Here is a 19871-nt window from a genome sequence, read left to right on the forward strand (position 1 = left end):
TCTGTAATCATCTGTCATCTTCAAAGTCAGTATAGTCACCGCAGCAATTGGGGTAAAGAGCAAAAATGCCTGCACGGTCAGCTGATGAATGGTAACTCTTTAAGCAGCTTTAGCCCAGGTGCTTGTAACTGCTGCTCATGCTTTTGTAAAAAGGGTCTTACAGTCATATATCATCCCGATGCTTTGGAAAGGGGAGTCCCTCCAGAGCAAACATCATTATTCATTTAAGTGTCTCCTTTCCACAGGAGAAAGAACTTCACATGCCAATTTAATCCTCCTCAACTTTGCTAATAAAAAGAAATATGCTTACGTTGCTTTCATGTTGTTTTTGGGTTCCAATGGGATCTCTAAAACTTTGGTGTTGCCAATGATTTTTTCATAGCTGGTGGTGGTGACAGTTTTTCCCGTAATGCGATGGACTTGATAGAAAGCATGAGGTTTAAGTATCCGTTCGTCTGCTGTCCCAATGAAGATCTGAAGACCCAAGGGTTTGTTCTCCATGTAACCGTGAAGCTGGCAAGACATTAAAAAATCTATTATCACACACAAGGTTTGCAATGCCTTCATGTCAGGAAACCAAACAGATCTACAGACATATATATAGATATGGAGATATATAGACATAAAGATATGTGTAGTACAGACTCTTTCCTACTCTCAGAGACAGACAGCCTCTTAATGGTATTTGCTGGAGTCCATGATACATAGGGAAGGGAGCTAATGGAAAACATGTAATTAATCGTTATAATACTAAATATATCAAGAAGAAAAAAAGAATATATCAAGAAGAAAAATTCCAGACAAGCTCTCCATTACCAGACATTTGTTGGTTGTCTCCAAAACAGACTGATAAATCCCCTCAAAAGGTGTATTTTTGAGTACACTTGTTTAATTTGCAGTGACTGATTCCTAAATGAGGTTCAAAAGATTTTTCTCTGTGGAGTGGATAAAGCTGGAAAGCAGAGCTGACTCCCCGCACCTGCAGCCTTGGGCAGTGCTTCCTGCCTCCTGTCAGCAGGAAACACAGTAAGGACAGGAGAAAGTCTCTCGCTTGCATTTATATATGTGGTATATAGGTGGTACTCCCACATGCACATTTTCCAGACCTTATCGAAGCTAATGGAAGATGCCCATTGACATAGAGGGCTTTAAATCAGTCCCTACGTGACATCCAACTTGCAAACCCTGGTTTCTATCCAGCCTCACATTCAGCAAAATGACTTTGCCTCAGCTCAGTTTGTGATTCCTACTTCAACTGCAGTTAAAAAATACAGCTTTTTCCCCCTAAACAGGAAGTATCTAGCGAATGTGTCTGAGATTTTGAGAACTGAGATGTTAAACGATGTATAAATATTTCAGAAATTAATGACCCCTGCCACATTCCTTTCTCTGGCCTTGGCACGTGCAGTCTTGCCCCAGTTCACACCCATTTCAAACCCAGCTGGAAGGATTGTCCTTCCAACCTCTCACTTTGCTCAAGTCACCCTGAGTTTCACATCTCTCCAGCTTCCCCTGTCTCCCTCATACCAGACATAAGCTGCCTGCCTTCATCTTCAAAGTTCTGCTCTTCTCTCTGCCCTCTCACCTCTCATTTTCTACCCAGTTATCAACACCTATTCCCAAGCTTCCCAAATCCAGCCCCAAACACCAACATCAACTTCTCAAACACTCACAGCTTTGCGTATTCTGCCCATCAGCCTCTTCGCCCAGAGAGGATGTTCCCTTTCAATACCTACATCTCCACCCTAACAAATCTCCCTGTCTGCAGAATTCTTAGTCTTAAAAGGAAATATGTTCTTGTTCTCCTGAAATCACTTCTGTGGACCAGCGTCGATTCATTGCTCTTTGAAACTCATCCTTCCCCCAGTTGTTGGTTGACCTTCAGCCATTCCTCTTGCATTGCATTAAAATACTATCTGTACAGGTAGAGATGGCATTTTTGGCCTGTGACTGTACAGTACCTGGCAGAAGGAGGTCTTAGTTGACTTTAGAGACTGGGGCCTCTAGGGTTCAAGGACCTAAACAGACTCTTCTGTACTAAATAACATTTTTATAAACAGTATTTGCTGCAAGAGAAGCAAGAAAGCCAGAATGCCTCCATAGGCCAGGAGACGAGAAAATTTCTCCTTCTTTATTAACATTCAAAATTACAAATCAAACCATTCTAAATTTCTCACATAACCAAAAATGAAAACCAGACATTTATCTACCGCATAGCCAGTGATCTAGCTGAAAGGGAACTTTATGGTCTGAGACACGCTAAATTTGTTTTCAATTATTCTGTCCACATACAAAACCTTGATGAAGCCATACAAAGCAAATAGTACTGGAAGATCAGAGAAAAGGAAGATTAAGCTAATGGTATTCATGGCCAAACCTTTTTTTTTTCCTTTTTTATTTTTCACCAGTCAGCGGGAGGTATCTTTGCATAGAAGGATTAATTCCCCCCTGGAAGGGGACCACATGCAGCATCAATGCAATCCTGGCAACCTTCCTCCAGTATGGCAAATGTAAAGCGACACTCACTCTTCTGAGCTATCATTACTCATCTAGCACATATTTGCAAGGCGTACAAAGACAGGGTCTATGCCCCAGAGACCTTACAACCCAAGGGCCCGAATTTGCAGCCTCCACTTACATGAATAGCTCCATTGAAGTCAACAGGCCTTAAGTAGGGGTTGTGCAAGAAAGAATTACAGAATCCAGCCCAGCCGCAGCTCAGACACCTACGACAGCTCACTCGCACAAGCGCTTTCGGAGATTGTGAGGAAGGAAAACGGGGTACGAGGCTTTGTGCAAACATGCCAGTTGGCTCTGGGAGCGAGGTGGAGGGGGAGTGGAGCTGGACTCCAAGCACAAGGGTTGGTACTGGAGAAGCAGCATTGCCAAGAATGTGATAAATACAATGGCAGCCGTGGGGAGATTTAGAAATGTACAGAGTGTACAGAAGATTAAAGGCGACGGAGGTCAAAATGATAGATCTACCGGGAACAGGCATGAATGTAGGAATCATCCCCTGTTTATCCACAAAGGCCCATTAAGCCCGGTTCCTCTGGGAGCCGTACTGAAACTCATCCTAAGTATCGTACTTTCAAAACCCAAGATTTCCTGGCCTTCGGTGAACAGCCACTGTATGACCAAAAGCCATCTTGTCTTTGCAAGGGGAGAGGAAGAAGAGAAGAGTAGTTTTTAAGTACTGAGCATGTTTATTGTCATGCCTGACAGAGTAATTTTTTGTGGATCCAGTTAAGATGACTGGAACCGTTATTACAGTGACAGCACAGCAGCTTTCGCTCTACCCTCCATCCTGGCAGAACAAAATCCCAGAGTTATAGGTGGGAGACTGGAATGGAGGAAAACAGATAATAAATTACAGAAGAAAATTTGCCCCCAGTGAGCACAGTCAGTAGCAGCTGTAACAGAACTGGCTACGTACACAGATTTTAACACTGGCCACCTTTAAAAGTAATTTTAAGTGGTGTTTGCTCATGTATAGAATGAGTTCCCAAGGCAAAACTATTCATGATCTTCTAATAACATGTATGTCTGTGGGTGCGTGTCTGTATAAATGTATACATACTTAAAGAAGTGAGGAATTGATTGCCTGTTCATATGGCAATGTTTGTATCATCTGCTGGATGGGGGTATAAAACACATAGTAAAAGGCCTTCTGGTCCTCCACAGGACCAGATTTTAAATCAGTTGTTTGATCAGTGGAAGTAAGTAACGTAATTATTTGGTAATTTATGGCATTATGGCAGTGCTTTGGGATGACATCACTGTAAAATCAAAACAGCATTATAAAAAGCAAATACAAAGAGAAAAATATATGTAAAAGAGTCAAGTACCCCCGTTTAAAAGGGTGTGTCCTTATCTTGAGTTAATTGATTACATTTTAAAGGGTAATATAGGTGATCATTTACCATATGCATTTCCATCTACCTTTCGCTAGCTAAGAACGCATCAGGATGACTTAGGAACAAAAAATGAAGATGGACAGCCCACAGAAATGCTCCAGGAACTTTAAAATCAGAGTTTTACACCCAGCTCTGCCACCAATTTACTACGTAGCTCCAGTCATGTCATATAACCTCTCTGTTTATTTGTAACAGGGGAACAGTGATGCTAACCCTACTTAGCAGGGAGAGAAATGAGTTAATATTTTGTGCTGCATTTTTATATAGAAAAATTGATTGTGAGCTAGAATGAAAGAACACATTAAAGCTATGTTTCAGATGCATGTCTCTCCTCTCAATAAACACTCACCTCCGCTATGCTAGGCAGCTGCTTTAGTATTTAACCATAACGCTGATCTTTTCTTTGGCGGAGCAAAGGAGGAGTAAAAGCGACCCTTAAAGAACCCTACAGAAAAGTGAAGACTTAAAACATTTTTTTAAATTATAACTTTGAAATTCATTTTTTTTCCCTCCCTTAGCAACAACCAAGCCGCTCGAAAGTCTCAGTTTTTCAGTCCTACTCTTCCGCTCATCACATGGGAAGGGAGACAGCAGCTCGCCCCGCAGCTGCCCGAGGGAAGGGTGCAATGCCTGCAAGGGGAAGAGACGAGAACAGAGGACCAGCCCCGCGCCAAGGTGTTCCCTTACTCTCCTTTTCGTGAAGAAAACGAAATCATCTGGATTTCAGTTTCAAGAGAGTGAGAATCAAGAAAGATTTATGAATACAGAACTCTGGAAGGAAATATTTTTGTGTATTATAAGGTGACCTATTCACAATAAAACTCCCCCAAACTGTATACAGATCGAGCTGGAAAAAACCCAACTCCTTTGAGTCACATTTGCCACAAGGGGAAAGAGAAGCCAGACATGATGTGTACCTTTCCATACTCTATTTTGGGATTTTAAGATCCTATTTCTTTCAGTTAAAAGATTTTTCTTAAACTTTGCTTTTGCATAACTCTTATAATATTAACATAGCCAGACATGGGCCAGTCTGTGACCTGAGGAAATGCAAAGCACTTCGGCAGATAAACAAATAACATCATTCAGAAAACAAGGAGACTTTTCTTGTTTGGTTTGCTGCTATGATTTGGTTTCTAAACAAAATGGAAATGTGTGGCATGATTAAAATCATCGGCTCACCTCTGCATAAATAAAATTCATTCATTCTGCACTCCATCTGTGGATCAATACCAGTCAAATTTGGGAGAGGGGGGTATTTAAGTGCCATTCTCAGGAAGGCACACATGTAATTCTGCATGCAAAAAATGAGCACATGTGCCTTTAGCTGCTGTGTATCGGCAGCCCAGTTACCTGCCTGAACACAATTCCTGTGACTGTACCAGTAACCACAGCCATCGAGACCACACATTAGGCATATGAAAAAACACATTTTTTTTCCTGCACTATTTCAAAACTCAGGTCATCTTACAAACTGAGCCCCCAGCTCCAAATATACAAGCACTTAAAGCAGGAGTTTGAAATTCAAATCTGAATCAGTCCCTATCCCAGTGTTCAGACGAAGCAAACCCTGCATCTGTGCAGTTGACATTGCCTCTGGCTGTGGGGATTCAAAAAACACAGATTCACCTTTGCTGTGCTGCATGAATAGCAAATCTCTTTCCACAAGTGAAGCCTGCAACACTGCTTAGTTATGCTGTCTGATAACCGAGTGATAAATTGACAGCAGAGTGAGAAAGAAAGGTGAATTCCTTAAAGATTCTATAGGTGGTCACCTATAGATACAACATATGCATATACAGAGGGAATTTAGTGAAACCTTTGCAATTTAATCTTTGAATCTTGAACACGTTTACTTGAGCTTAAATATTATTATATTTTATATAGAATTACATTATTAGCAAGAGGAAGGAGGATTCACAGGAAATAAGCAAGATAACTTTTTTATTCTTAGATGGGGAAGCCGGGGCAGAGAGGTGCAGTGATTTGCCGGGTCCCGCAGGGGACGAGCAGCCAAAGCGCAGTGAGAAGCCGAGGTCCCCGTCCCCCTGCACTCTGCCTTGCTGCAGGGGTTGCCAACCTCGTTCTCCAAATGGCACAAACGTGCAGTAACACCGCTCACCGGCCGCAGCACCTCGGTTTCCACTAGTATTGCAAGCTTCTGCCTTCGCCTTTTATAATTGACAGGTTTCAGAGCCAAATTCTCTTAGGGATTTCTAGTTTGGGTGTTGCACATCCGAAAGTCTGCATGCAAACAGTGACGGGCTTTGTGAGACAAAAGCAGGAGCACCTGCAAATCTTACGGACACCTTTGAAGAGCCCCAGCGAGAACGTTGCCCTGTGCGATACAGATGCTGATTGCCTTAAAGAGTAGAAGGCAATAATTTGTTTTCCATTCATCCCAAAAGAGCTTTGCTTGTCAGAAATGTAGGTCTTTCTCCCCTGGGAGGTATAAAGCTGCATCTTTAAAGCTGATTGCACACATCTTCCTGTCTAGACAACGTAAGCTACTGCCAGAAGGAAAGTATAAAATTGGGGAATGAATTCACTAGTCTTGGTGATTTTATTTGCTCGAAAGTAATCAGCTCTCTTGCTTGTGTCAGCTCACTGTAACATGAGGCTTAGTCCATTAACCGCTGCATATTATTTGCTATCTCCCCATGGAAGTCACTCCAGCTTCCCCCCGAACGGGGTGTGCATGTGTGTGGTCAGCTTTGAGAACAGCGCCGGGGTGATTCAGATAGACCATCCCCGCCGGTAGTGAAAAGTGGGAAAACAGAGCTCGACTGGCAACGTTTAATTAGAAGCAAATACAAAGCCGCGTGAGAAATCGCTTCCTCCTACTGCTTCCCTTTTCCTGCTGTACACAAGAAGATAAGAAAGCACCGAAAGGCTTGCCAGGAGCGGCACGCGGTTGCGGCACCGGCTGCCCTAGGACGGAGCCCAGACGCCCAACGCCCGCCTTCCCCTAGAAACAGGGGAAGAGTTAAACCCTTTTGACACCACAAACTATTCCCCTGCTCAGACTCTTCATCAGTTCCGAGGCCGTTTTCCGTGCCAGCAAACGTTTTCGGACGCTCCGCAGCGGACAAGAGGAAGATGTGCTTGTCGGAATAGCCCCTGCTTAGCACAGCCTTTCTGTCGCGCCTATTCAGCTCCTTTCCCAGTGGAAGCAACTTTGAATCTTGGATTTGATAATTAATTCTCATCATTAATAGCCTTTCACTGCAACAATTTCAAGGATTTTTTGGGGGGTCTTTACTCAACAATACTCCTACCAAGATGGAAAATTTCAACATATTGTCTCAGGGAGAGTGGCATATCAATAGCTGTCAGTAATTAAGACAAAGACCTCATCCAGACCTCGTATCACGTAGCGGCTTGCCTGCCTGCTTCAGTTAGAGCTGACATTGAGCAACAAAGTTGAATCTTGTCACATGTTTTTGTTCAATTTAATGTACTTGGGACATAGCAAAAGAACGCAAACCAGAAGGAAATCTCTGCCTTGTTTCTTTCGGCTCCTTACCGAAGCAGTCTAAAAAGGCCTCCAAAGATAATCCTTTGAACATCTGATTCTGCTAAATGATGAGTTTTTATTATACTCAATTTTAAGTGTTTCTTATTTTGGTGACAATTTTGTCAAAATTCCAAGGACTGAATCTCATTTGCTTTGCTGCTCCTTACGGTAAATGACAACCAGACTCCCAGTGTCTAACTGGGATTTCTGCTTTCACATGGGGGTTAAAATACAGGTCCGGGACAGAGATGGCAGCTCTTGGGAGAAAGCAGTTGCGGGGTTTTGTTCCTGACACTGACCTTGCAACGTAAGCAAGTTGTTTCCTCTCTGTGCCTCAGTTTCCCTACCCCTATGAAAAGCTGATCCTGTTTTCAAGACGCTTTGACTATCTCGGCTGAAAGTTTAAAAGAGGCGGCATCTGACCACTGCCCATGTACAGATATGGGGATTTGGAGATCAGATTTTCATAGTTGGGTGAAAATATGAATTTCTTCCTACTAAGAAAACCAGCTGTGTAATTAAAGAGCTTCCGTGCACATTCATGACAAAGATTTAAACTTCCCCCAGCATGACAAAACTCTCTCTGCCACAAGTAAATCAGCAGATTTGCTGATTTTGACAGAATCGCACTGGGGGAGTTTCTCGGCCCGGGGCTCTGCCACCGGTTAGCGAAGCCGTTCCCCTCCAGCTGTCGGAGGCACTGTGGGAACCGGCCTCAGCCCAGCTGGAGCAGAACGGAGGGTGGCAAGGAGAGCTGCTTTCTTATCACCTAACCTTGCAGCTTCCTCTGCCACAGGCAGTTCATCCTCCCCAGCAGGCAGGCGAGGCAGCGATGCCTCAGGTGCAGCCCCGGGAGCATCACGCTGTGCAACCAAGATGTGGCACAAAGCTTGAGAGCAACCATGCTGAGAAGGGGGAAGATGGGACAGCAGTAGCAGCAAGAGCATCTTGGAGTTACTCGGTTCAGCCCGAGATGATTGATTTGACTGCACTGAACCCAATCCCCAGAGCTGAGCCCTCTGCCAGGGCTTAGTGCCGGGCCTCCTGCGAGGCAGGTTTGGGTCCAGGAACCATACCGTGGCCCTTGCTCAGGCACTGGCTATTTGACCAAATGTCAGCCAGATTTTGGAAAGGATCTTGGCCAAAAAGCATTTTTGGGAAAAAGAAAAAAAAGAAAGGGGGGGAAAAAAAAAAAAGAAGAAATAAAAGGAAGCCCCAGGAACCTCTCTCCTCCCCAATTTCTTTCTCATGCTGAAACCCACAACACGAGGCATGCTCAGAGAGAGAGTAACTCAGTTCTGCTGGAAGCATCAGGGTTTCAACAGTTGTTTCAGAATGAAATAAAGGCCTTAGAAAATTTTCACTGAGCAGCAGCAGGCAGGAGTCCAGTCCCTTCCCCCCCAAACAGCCGTTAGCCCGACGAGCACGACGCTCCCCCCAGATGCGGGAGATCCAAGTGCGAGTCCTCGCTTGGCACGAGGTTCTTCCAATTAAACAGACATTGGTCTTGAGAGGGGAAGGGAGGAACTAGAGGCTTAGCTGGATGGTGAAGCCCGTGAACAGAGAGCTCAGATGTGAGTTTACAGGACACTATCCACCTTGCATTAACTTCTCTTGCGGATGCTGGAGCGCACCCTGAACAGGATGAGTTATGCAGGCATTACTGCTGCGCTGGAAGTGTCGGCATTCATGGCAAACAGCCATAAATTTGAACTCTGGTTTACTGCGCACTGACTCCCCCATGTACAGTCCTGCAGGGAGATCACACATGAAAGAGTAGCCTAAATCTTGCATCTGCCTAATCCAGGCACATTCCTAATCCAAGGAATAACCCAGGCTGCCTGCATCTCACAGGCATCACACTTAAACCAGCTGGTACACCCTCCTTCTCCTCACCTCTGCCAAAATTACTTTCCATCAGAAGCAATGTATTTTGAATTGGGCTCAAAAGTTTCATTAAGAACTTTTCATTCATCTCTAACTCAAAGCAGGCTGGCCCATGCGAAAATCCCCGAGCTCCCTCGAGGTACATGGTTCACCGATCATCTGCCCTGCACCTCTGCACCCCATCTGCATCCCAACTGCACCATGGAGCGATCCTGAGCCTGTCCTCACTCAGCCATAACATCTGGGTGACGGCGTCCCTTCCACACAGGAGGATGCAGACCCAGTTTAAAGACTTTAAGCAACAGAGGATGCAATTTATCTCTGGTTAAATTCTCCCAGTAGCTAATTATCCTCACTGTTATCCAGCAGTTCTCTTCTTGCATTAGTTAGAGAAAGCATACAGGTCAGCTCTTCCTCTAATCTTGGTTTATTAGATATCATATTTTTCTGTTTTTCAGTCCAGTCTCGCATCTAAACAAAAGCAAATTTCAGGCTCATCCATGTTTTCCTACACTACTTTTGATTTATCTAACAATTTCATTTCCTCAGTGGCTCCAGTCAGCTTTCAGATAGATAGATCTGAAGGTACAGCCACGCTACCATTAGGCTAGCAGCGCAGTGTGACGGGTACTGACTGACCTACCCCTACATTTGATGGGATATTAGTTTTGAAGAGAATTTCCCAGAGGTACCTAAAATCCGCATTTTCAGAACTGCACATCTATCCCTGCTCTAGCACATGTAACCACAGTAAATATACCCGCGACCTAACAGCTCAAAGCTCAAGAGGTACCTACAATCATCACAGTTGTGCAAACAAGCCCAGTAGTCCTGCAGGTAAATCAGGCATGAAACGTGCAGTCAATCTGTCACACGCCGTTCTCGAGTTGGGGACAGAAATCCCTGCAAGAGCCAAAAGCTGCCGAGAGCCTGCGCGAGGCTCCCGCTCGCTAGAAAAGGGAAGCGAAGGCCAGGAGAACGGTACAAAGATGTTGCACAGCACGAGTCCAGCTCGGCCTGCCCACGGAAGCGCAAACACGCAGGGCTTCATCCCAGACCTCGGACTTCCCCTTCGCTGAACAGGGGGAGTTGGGAAGATGGGCAGAAAAGGACAAACTCAACTCCTCCGACGTGCCCTCATCAGTAAATCTTCCTGGGCAGGCCGGGCTGGGTTTCTGCAGGAGCGCATCTCCAAGCTAGCCCTACGTGTGAGAGTGTCAATCACGGTATCAAGCTGAGACTTGGGTTTGAGTTTCCATCAAAGGTTCTGGTTTCACTAATACGCAAAGGAATTAGTTGAATGTTGGAAGTCACAAACAGTTAAAAGTCAGGGCCCCGTGGGAAGGCTAGGCTAGAAAACCTAGAAAACAATGTCTTCTTTGACTTAGAAACCACAAGAAAACACATACGGCAAAATTCAGATATAAAAAGAAAGTGGAACATATGTTTGTTATTGTAAAGCAGCTCCTGAGTGCTCCATTAACAACTCTACCATGCCAGCTTCTTTTTAATTAAAAAAAAAAAAAAAAAAAAAGGCAGTGAAAGTCACCCAAATTTTAAAAGTTAAAACCCAGGGGAAAGTTGGGTCGGCTGTGCTGAACAGGAGCCCCTCTCCGTACAGCTTTCCTGCATCAAAGAGGCGAAGCGAGGAGGAGACCAGGCGTGCAGCGCAAGCTGTGATGGGTCGGGGGTACCCTGTGGACCTCCCTGGTGATTTTAGGAGAGCGGCAGCGGGCAGGGACTCAAGTCTCAGCCCACTTGAGGTATCTCCCCCTCCCGCTGCGGCGGAGACGGGGAAGGGGGCGTCCCCGATGCTCTGACTTGAAGGAACTATTCCCTCCTCTCTCCCAGCCCTGCTACTTATTTTAACCCACTGCGTTTGACTAAACGAAGACCCCAGAATTCAGCAGCAGCCGAAGCAGGTCGCAGGGATGTTGCCCTCCCGTCCGCAGGGACCACGGCTCCGGCGGGGGCAGAGAACGCTGCTGCCCACCGGTGCACGGCGGCTGGGGAGCCTGTGCTGAGCCCCGCCGGCGGAGCAGGGCCCGAGTGCCGGGCTCCCGCTTCCTGGGGAAGTGCCCAAACCGCCGAGCTGTTACCCAAAGGCGGGAGGCAGCGGCCCCGCCAGCGAGGCTGCTCTCCGCAAAGGCCCCAACAACGCTCGCCCCGGACGCGGGCTCGGCCGGCTCGGTGCCTGTCTGCCCGAGCATCCGAAACCTCCGGCTGCAGGAAGGTGCAAACTTTCTCCCTGAAGAATGAGTTAATTCCCCCCGAGTCGGGGACCACTGAGGCGGGGTGTGCGCCGGGCAAGGTGCTGCCCTGGAAAACTGGGGCCTGAGTGACCAACGTCCTCAGCTGCTTTCCACCGCTGCAGCCTCAGGTTGTGCTGAATGGATTCGATTATCTGACACAAGCCGTGGAAAAAAGCGGGTTTGTTGATGAACAGAGTTAATAACGCGGGAGAAGCGAGAGAAACAAAGTAAGACATGCAAATGAGTTACTGATGACTTATGGGCTGGTTTTCATTAGAAGTATTTGAGCCTTTTGTAAAGATAAATTAGAGAAGCAATACATCAGGGGAAGGATTTGCTAACATGGCAATAAAAAAAATCCAAAATGCCAGTGTTAGGCACACTCATTTGAGAAAATGATTACAAATTATTGTGCTGAAGAGCCGTGTGTAAAAACAGGTTCCCCAAGGATTGTTTACAGCAAGGTAAGACCAAAACACACAGGTGCTTCAGGAAAAAAATAGAAATAATAAGAAAAAAGAAAAAAAAACACCAAGGAAAGAGACTTATATTTAGTCTTTGACCCCAAGACTTAGCTGAGTTCTCATAAACAGATTTGTTAACAAAATAATATACCTCAGCCTCTCTACAGTCCATGGCAGATGCACATCTGAAACTGATGCCCTGTGTCACTGCTCTCAATTATATGCAGCAGTAAATCACCCATTTATCTAGCACCGATTACCTCCAAGGACCCCAGAGGACTTCAGAAGGTGGGAAGATTATGATGTGAAATGGGTTTGTCTCATTCATACCCATGGGCTGCCACACGTGTAAATGCAACCACTTTTAATGAAACAGGTACAGATCAGCTATCCAGAGTATGTGCACAACCATTACATAAATCAACTGCTCATCTTCCCTAAAAGCTTCTCCTTTCCCTTCCACTTCCCTTGAAAGAAGGACAAAGGTTCTGTTTGGAACTCCCTGAAATATCACACAATCGTATGAAATATCATTTCCATCTTGAAAAAAAAACTGACTTCATGCAAAGCAGTAGGACAAAACCAGAACCACTAAGTTTAATGACTATCTTCAAAATAATATTTTTATGGCTTTAAGAGATCATAGACTCTGCTTGATCATGGGGTGAAGCTCATCCAAGCCCAACCTTTGCTACTGAAAAGGCCTTTCCTTCTCATCACTGCCTTAAACAGTTCAAAGACAGGACAACCTTTGCTGAAGAACTGAAAATCTGTCTCTTCCTGAATCAGAGAGGTTCTCATTGCCACTGTGGACAGTAGGGGAAAGACACCCAGTGCTACTCAAGCCCTGCTTCCCCTTAACAACAGGATAGCAAGCAATGCCAACAACCCAAAAAATTTAATTTCCTCTAAGAGGTGGGAGTTCCTAGAAGGACTATTGAAAACGATGCTGGGAGAGATCTCAAGGAATCGCCTAGTTCATCTCTCCTGTCCCAAGCAGAATTCAAATATATCCATGTCCTTCCTAGCACATGTTTGCCTAAAAGTGTGCAAAGATGGAGATTTTTACCCCTCTGGGCAGGGCGTGCTGCCGCGGGGTGAACTTGAACAGAGCTAGGTTTGTGTTTGGATTGTCACCTCTATCCCAATCACATCCATAAGCTCTTTGCACGGGAGCAGTCACTGCCTTTCCTAATGGACAGTCCCTTGCAAAGCCTTGACTGGAGCAGTTGGGTACAAATAAGCAGCTGTCCCTCAACATCAGTGAAAAAGAGTTGGAAAGGAAGAAAACAATCATGCCTACCCCTCCTCTGCGGTCTCAGTGACCAGATGGACCTGCAAGATGGTAGGTGCACGCAAACCTCAGCTCTGTCCTTGCCACACAGGATTTCCTCGCTGCTCTCAGTGACTTAACATCTAGAGGATACTCACACTGGCATTCAACTTACATCCCTAAAATAGAAGCCCGAGTTTCTCTACAGTTAATAGCAAGCTGTAGTTTCCTCCCAAGAGTGACTCAGAACACCTAAACTGGGAGCCTACGCTTCTCCATGTGACTCTAGATGGTCTCTAAAGTTAGATGGTGCAAACATTACATGAGATGCATGGCTTCTCTCTTCCTCCCCCAGGCAAACAAAGTAAATGCCCTCTTCCCTGTGGCCCATCTAGCCAGAGGTTTTGATTAACCAGACTCTTCTCCTGCACTCCTCCTTGGAGTGCACAATGGTGCAGAGTCTTGTGCACAAACTCTCGGGGCTAGACACGTGAAGAAGAGGAAGCAGCATCAGAAAGATAAACCACAAGATAAGGCCTGGAGGATATGAGATCTGCTGGTCTGTAGCTTCAGAGCACCCAAAAGAAGAAACTTGCAGTTTTCAAAAAGTAAGTATTGCAGGCCAACACCATGCTGCAAAAACTAGGCAACATCTCTTCCTCCAGAAGGTTCAGCTGGATAATTAGTCACGTGGAGGGTTAATTTAATGCGAAATTAGAAAACTCAGAAAAAAATTTAAAACCACGTTATATTTTAGAAAAGGTAATCAAAATAGTGGAATAGCAGTCTGTCAAAAGCAGTTGTAAAAGGTATGGGACATGAATGGGACATTCGGCCTCAGTATAAATCCCACCACTTTGGTGGGCCACTCCCACTCAGGGCAGGCTTGGCTTCTCACTATTTGAGTCCAAGTGTTTGAGAGACAGCACTGGATTCAAAAAAGTTGCTATGGAGAGGTCCCAGTGCTCCAGAGAAGTCCCAAGGGCGGTGTGTTCCAGTCTGCCATTTGAAAAGTGCTGTGGGTCCCCAGCGCCAGGTCTGCAGCCGGCAGGAGAACCCCAGCCCTGTCACCCCTGGGTCAACGCTGCCATTCCTGCGCTGGGGCCAAACACAGATAGCACTTGTTGAAAACTTATTTAATTTAATTTCCTTACAACCAGTTGCCTTTAACTCATCACAGCATCTACCTTTTAAAAATCTCTCCTGTTTTATTTTCTCTCTTTCTGTACTGTTCGCATCTGACAAGAACATGAAAGTTAAAATTCACTGAGGGGAAAAAAGAAAAAAAAAAACAAACCTTGAAGCCAAACAACTTATGACATGAAAGCTTTGGATTTTACTAGCGTTCCCGAGTTTCAGATGTCATAAACCATACAGGTGCAACTATCTCATTGCTCTGCACCCATAAGAACCTTGTTATGTTAAACTGAACACAAATCCAACGAATACTTCCAGGTTTATAACAAACCTTCATAAAGAAACTATCCATATTTTCCCCATATGCAGGCACAGCTGTGCAGAGGCACATCTGCTCGGGAAACTAACGTGGATCTTTGAATTTATAGTTTAAGATCCTTAAGCTTGACGGCAAATTATGATAAAACTAGGAATATCAGTTCCTGTCTCCAACAGAAAATATAAATCCCTCTTTGATTGATATTGATTACAGGAAGGAAACAAAGCACTTGTATTTCCCCATGTCACGAGAAACTCCTTCACTGCAATAAACATCCGGTTGATAGGAATATCTTGGGAAGGTAAATGATACTATATTTGTAAGCAAACTGAGAAAAGGGCAAGTGCTGATTGGCCATATAGTTCATGCATCCACGTAGCTTCAAACACACCACAGCGGGCTACGACTTTGTCAGACTCATAAACTAAAAAGATTGCATATGTTAAGGTATGTCAAATGTGATTGCTATTTATTATTATCCTGCACCCTTTACTCAAATATCCAGTCCATACATGCAAGTCCAGCTCAACCAAAGTAAACAAATTCATTGATTTAACAATTTATGGCTTGATTTTAAAAGGGGCTGAGCCTGCAGGGGAATATCTAACATATGTTTGAAGTTAAGCACAAGCCAACCCAGTGAAATTAGCAGTACTGATCACATGCTTAAAATGAAGCATAAACTTCAACGTTTTCCTGGTTCATGCTTGCCATAGCCAGCCCTGAGTGTGACAGCAACACCTGCAGGATGCACCCCAACTTTGCCTAGCAGAAGCTGTGGCTGTAGGCAACAACCGTGCAGTGGCCAAACCTCATTACCAGCAATATCGCCCTGACACCTTGCAACCCCGACCAAAAGCCTGGCTTTCCTTCCTGAATGGTACTGGCTGGAATTGGGAGGAAATGAGTGAGAAGACTGATGTGGCCCCGAATAGCTCCAGTGCAGCTCCTCAGCCATTATTTTATATCACCCTTTGATAATATAAGTGAAGGAAAAGCGCTTCACCCTCCACAACAGAATAAGGGTTCAGCTCATCCGCCTTCCAAGTCAGCAAAGGGCCAAATTTTGTCACCTCCATCACTGTCAGCTTGGATTTCGTTCCCCGATTTCAGCAGGGTGACTTCCCGGCTCACAAGCATAGCTAGGACCAGAACTGGATCCTTTAGAGCAACAGAAACGGTACCTCAAAATATGAAATTTTGTTTCTGTAGAGGCATCAGCCCAAATCATGAGGCAGCTCCTGCCTAAACTCATTCACCCTTTCTCTATAAAATTACAAAGCCTCTCTATATGTCCTCTCAATATTTACAGCTTTATAGAGGCCAAACTTTTTCTTGAAATCGTCCCCACTGCTATGTAATTATCTTGCCCCGCTGCCTCCTTCTCACAGGGCTACGACAGCCGTGGTGGTGTACAGCCAGGAGAAAAAGAAGGCAGCGTTAGCACAGATGACAAGCAGAACTGCATGCAAGGTGGGACACGGCGTCAGCAAGTTACCTATGAACCAGGCACTATATTGAAATGGATGTACTGAGTGCTTGAATTACACATGGGTTAAATTCTCTGACCTCAATTTAAATGGGCTTAAAATTAGAAGTTCTATCACGTAACCAGAGGACAGAAAAAAAAGAGTAAAATTGCTAAGGAAAAAGCAAATCCATGAAAGCCATTTCTAGCAAAAGGCAGCTGTTAACTCTGGGGAAACTCCAGTTAACATCCATACCTTCCTAATCCAACTCCCATCGAGGTTAATGAAGGTTGCTTTGCCTTTCTCTAAACCTCAAGTGAATGTGTAGGAGTTGTGTACCGTTTGGCTGTACGGACCGGAGAGGAGCCAAGGTTAGATACAGCCAGAAGCACAGGTAGCAAGTCTGCCGCACGGACTTGCTCTGCGGGAACCTGGGCGAGCACGACTCCAAAACCCTCACTCACCACTGGCAGGAGGACGTGGTACTGCAGATCTGACGTGATCTGCTAGTTATTTTAAATCTGAGTTTGGTAGGTCGCTGAGCTACACCGAGTTTGAAAGCAGGCTCGACGTTTGTATGTTTTGAACCTCATAAAAAGCCCTGGCTGACACAGATGAGTCTGTTCTCAAGATAAAACGGGCTCAGCTGGAATTCAAGACATCTTATGACAGAGTTGAGTCACAGGAGGTTTAACATATAGCCCAGAAAAGGTGGCAAATATTTTGCCTAAGTTTCTGAGCTTTCACAAGCTAATCCAAACCAACTCTACAAACATCTAGGACTTCACCACAGTTCAACTTCAGACACTTTATCCACATCTACAAGCACACCCAGGTTCACATGGTCCTCCTCTTTCAGAGTCAGCCCCCAGCAAGACTTTCAAAAATGGATTCACCCCCCACTTTTCCTCCACGGAGTTGTTCTCCAGTCCCTTACCTGGACGACGGGGTGGCCTCCGGTCGGCGCCTTGACGGCCCCTCGGCTTCCCTCCGTCTCGTAGTGCGCCCGGTGGTGGGGCTTTGGCTGTACCTCGATCCGCAGCTCGTAGGAGCCAGACTGGCTGGAGAGCGGCCACTCGAGGGGCGGGAGCGACTGGACAGGCAAACTGGGCAGAGAGAGACCACACCAGCTGAAACTCTTTAGCACTTTATTTCTCAAAGCCCTGACCCCTTCTTCCTCCAACTACCCCACTGGGGCTGCTCTCGCTGAAACGTTTAGGAGTCTGCTATTAATTTCAGTAAGAATACGCTGTCCTGCTCACGTTGGATTACAAACTCTGCTGAACTTCAGGATGAACACAATAATTTCTGTGGGCCCATCTCCTTGTAGAAGAGAACAGAATATTTCTATTTCTTAAACAGAAACATCTGTAGCAGTTATATTTTTTCAAAGATCCTCCTCTTTTATCTAGCTTTTGCTGTGCATCTTAAACTTTGATCACAGAACATATATTGTGAAATATTAACTCCACTTACCATTACTTACCAGCTGTGTAAATTAATAATATTTATGATTTCCATAAATATTAAAATGCACACAAATAAAATGCTAAATATTCTTACCTGATACTAGTTTTCCTGTTATCAAATACACAAGGGTTTATAACATGAAATTAATACATTGAAATGTACAACTAGCGCTTGCACTGGATTTTAAACAACTCTTATTTTGTTAGTACAAACTGCTGCCCGGACCGACCTAACAAGCCAAGGAAAGTCACAGCCCGCGTTCTTTCACTCGCAATTGGTATTTAGCAGGTCGGGAGCAGCACGGGATAACGTCAGCGTGGGGACAACCTTGCCGCCGGGCGGGATGGCGGGGCTGACAGGGTGCCAGTGGTGACCGCAAGCGGAGTCACACATTTGGCAACCTCCGTCCTGGCAGATACGCACGGCCCCGGGTCCAGACCTGCGTGCCGCCAGCACCAGACAATGGAGGGAGTTGATGAGGGTAGGGCCAACGACTGAGATTTGGGTTGAACGACAATTAACAAATTAACAACCAACAATAAGTCACTTGGGGTTGACCGAATGCTCAGTCTGACTTGGAGCAGCGTGCTCTATTTTGAATTGGGAAACATTTAAAGTATTTTCCTCCTTGATGGAAATTTGTAAGTGAGACATTCTCTGAATTTAGAAAAGCGATCAAACCATTTTCTTTAAAAGCAGCAGCAGGATGGAACGAGAGTGTTTAGCCTTTGTCAAAGGCTGTCTGCAGTCTGCTTTTTAGACAAATAATTTGGAAATTTGAATTTGTCGTATGCTGTGCTATCAATGAACCACTTTGATGATGTTTCTTTCTTCCAAACCCAGATTTTTTCATCTCTCGGAATCATAATGGATTGGGCTCGCATTAACCAGCGCTGTCCCTGAGCACTCAGCCCAGGTCTCCAGCAGGATCTGCCCAAGGAAACACTCCCTAGGGATCACTATGCATGACAGAGGACATCACGCCATGAGAAAACACACAACCACAAGAAGCATTACATACCTGCAGATAGGTATTGCAGGCACCAGTTGCTTTGTCCAGGATGGAGGTACCAACAAAATTGATTCTGGGGCTGAGTTTCTCCTGTCCTCCTGCTCACAAGGCCCGTGGAAGTCAACAGTCTGGAAGACGTGACATGGAATGCTGTTTTTGTGGGAAGGCATGGATGAAGGATCAGGGCTGGTTTTCCAAATTTTCGTGGGAACACCACAGGAAGGATCCGTAGGAAGGCTGTTCATAGCATCCATGGAAAGAGAAGCGCTGGGCAACTGCGTGTAAGTAACTGAAGAGTTGTCTTCTCTCAAGGGGATGCGAGGAGAGGATTGTGGAGAGGGGGTCCTTGACTGTCGTGGAGAAGTGGAAGGCAGCTGAGTACTGTAGAGCTCAGTGCAAGAGTACCTCCGTTTTGCACCTGGTGATGAAGACCTTGAGTTGGGACAGGGTGATGGTGAATGTCGTCCCAAGCAGGTTTCCTCCGTGATGCTTGTTCGTGGTGACATTATTGGAGAGGTTCTAGGAGAATAATGAGTATGGATGTTTTGAAACTGTGGACAAAGGTCATCACTAGGACCATTATTTGGTGAAACACATGGTGATGTGCAAGGAGATACATTTGTCTCTGAAATGAAACTTGCAGAGGAGCCGCTACTAGCTGGGCTCAAACACAGTGGTTCTCTGTAGCCCTCAAAGCCAGGGACAGGCAGGGTAACCCTTGGGCTAGCGGTAGCTGAGTTTGACTGATGTTCTACCAAAAGAACATCTGTGTCTCTGCTGCGGAAGGGACCCCCTGAATGAATCAGTTCATGATATGGAGTAATTTCAATCCTAGGGCTCGGAGCAGAGGCCCCTGCAGCGTTGGCAGGGTGTGTAGGTGTAGTCCCTATGCTATCTGGCTGTCCATATCTGCCCATGGGATCTGCAGAAAGGCTAGAAAAAGGCAGGGGGCATGGCTTGAGGCCACAGTCCAAGACATCATGAGCGTATGTAACTCCAGAGGGTGGGCTGTTGGTTTTATGTGGAGTCGGTTCTTCTGGAAAAAGAAGGGTCTCTTTAAGACTATAAATATTATTACAGCAGCTGAGCAATCATGGATTTAAAAAAATGCATATTTATAAACTGGTTGTGATCTGATATTAGGTAAATACTTG

The 19871-nt window shown here is 45.3% G+C and overlaps 1 protein-coding gene across 1 annotated transcript in view; it reads right to left on the minus strand.

The window, feature by feature from the left end:
* The window catches only part of NFATC2 (nuclear factor of activated T cells 2), a 95217-nt gene that overhangs the window by 66616 nt on the left and 8730 nt on the right, over positions 1-19871 (minus strand). Inside the window, exons 2-4 of the mRNA XM_075166538.1 lie at positions 18727-19753; positions 17173-17341; positions 311-513 (exon numbers count right to left, since the gene is read on the minus strand). Coding sequence (XP_075022639.1) covers positions 311-513; positions 17173-17341; positions 18727-19753 — 1399 coding nt within the window. The remainder of the gene's footprint in view (positions 1-310; positions 514-17172; positions 17342-18726; positions 19754-19871) is intronic.

This window comes from Calonectris borealis, chromosome 17, assembly GCF_964195595.1.
Source record: "Calonectris borealis chromosome 17, bCalBor7.hap1.2, whole genome shotgun sequence".
Taxonomy (NCBI): domain Eukaryota; kingdom Metazoa; phylum Chordata; class Aves; order Procellariiformes; family Procellariidae; genus Calonectris; species Calonectris borealis.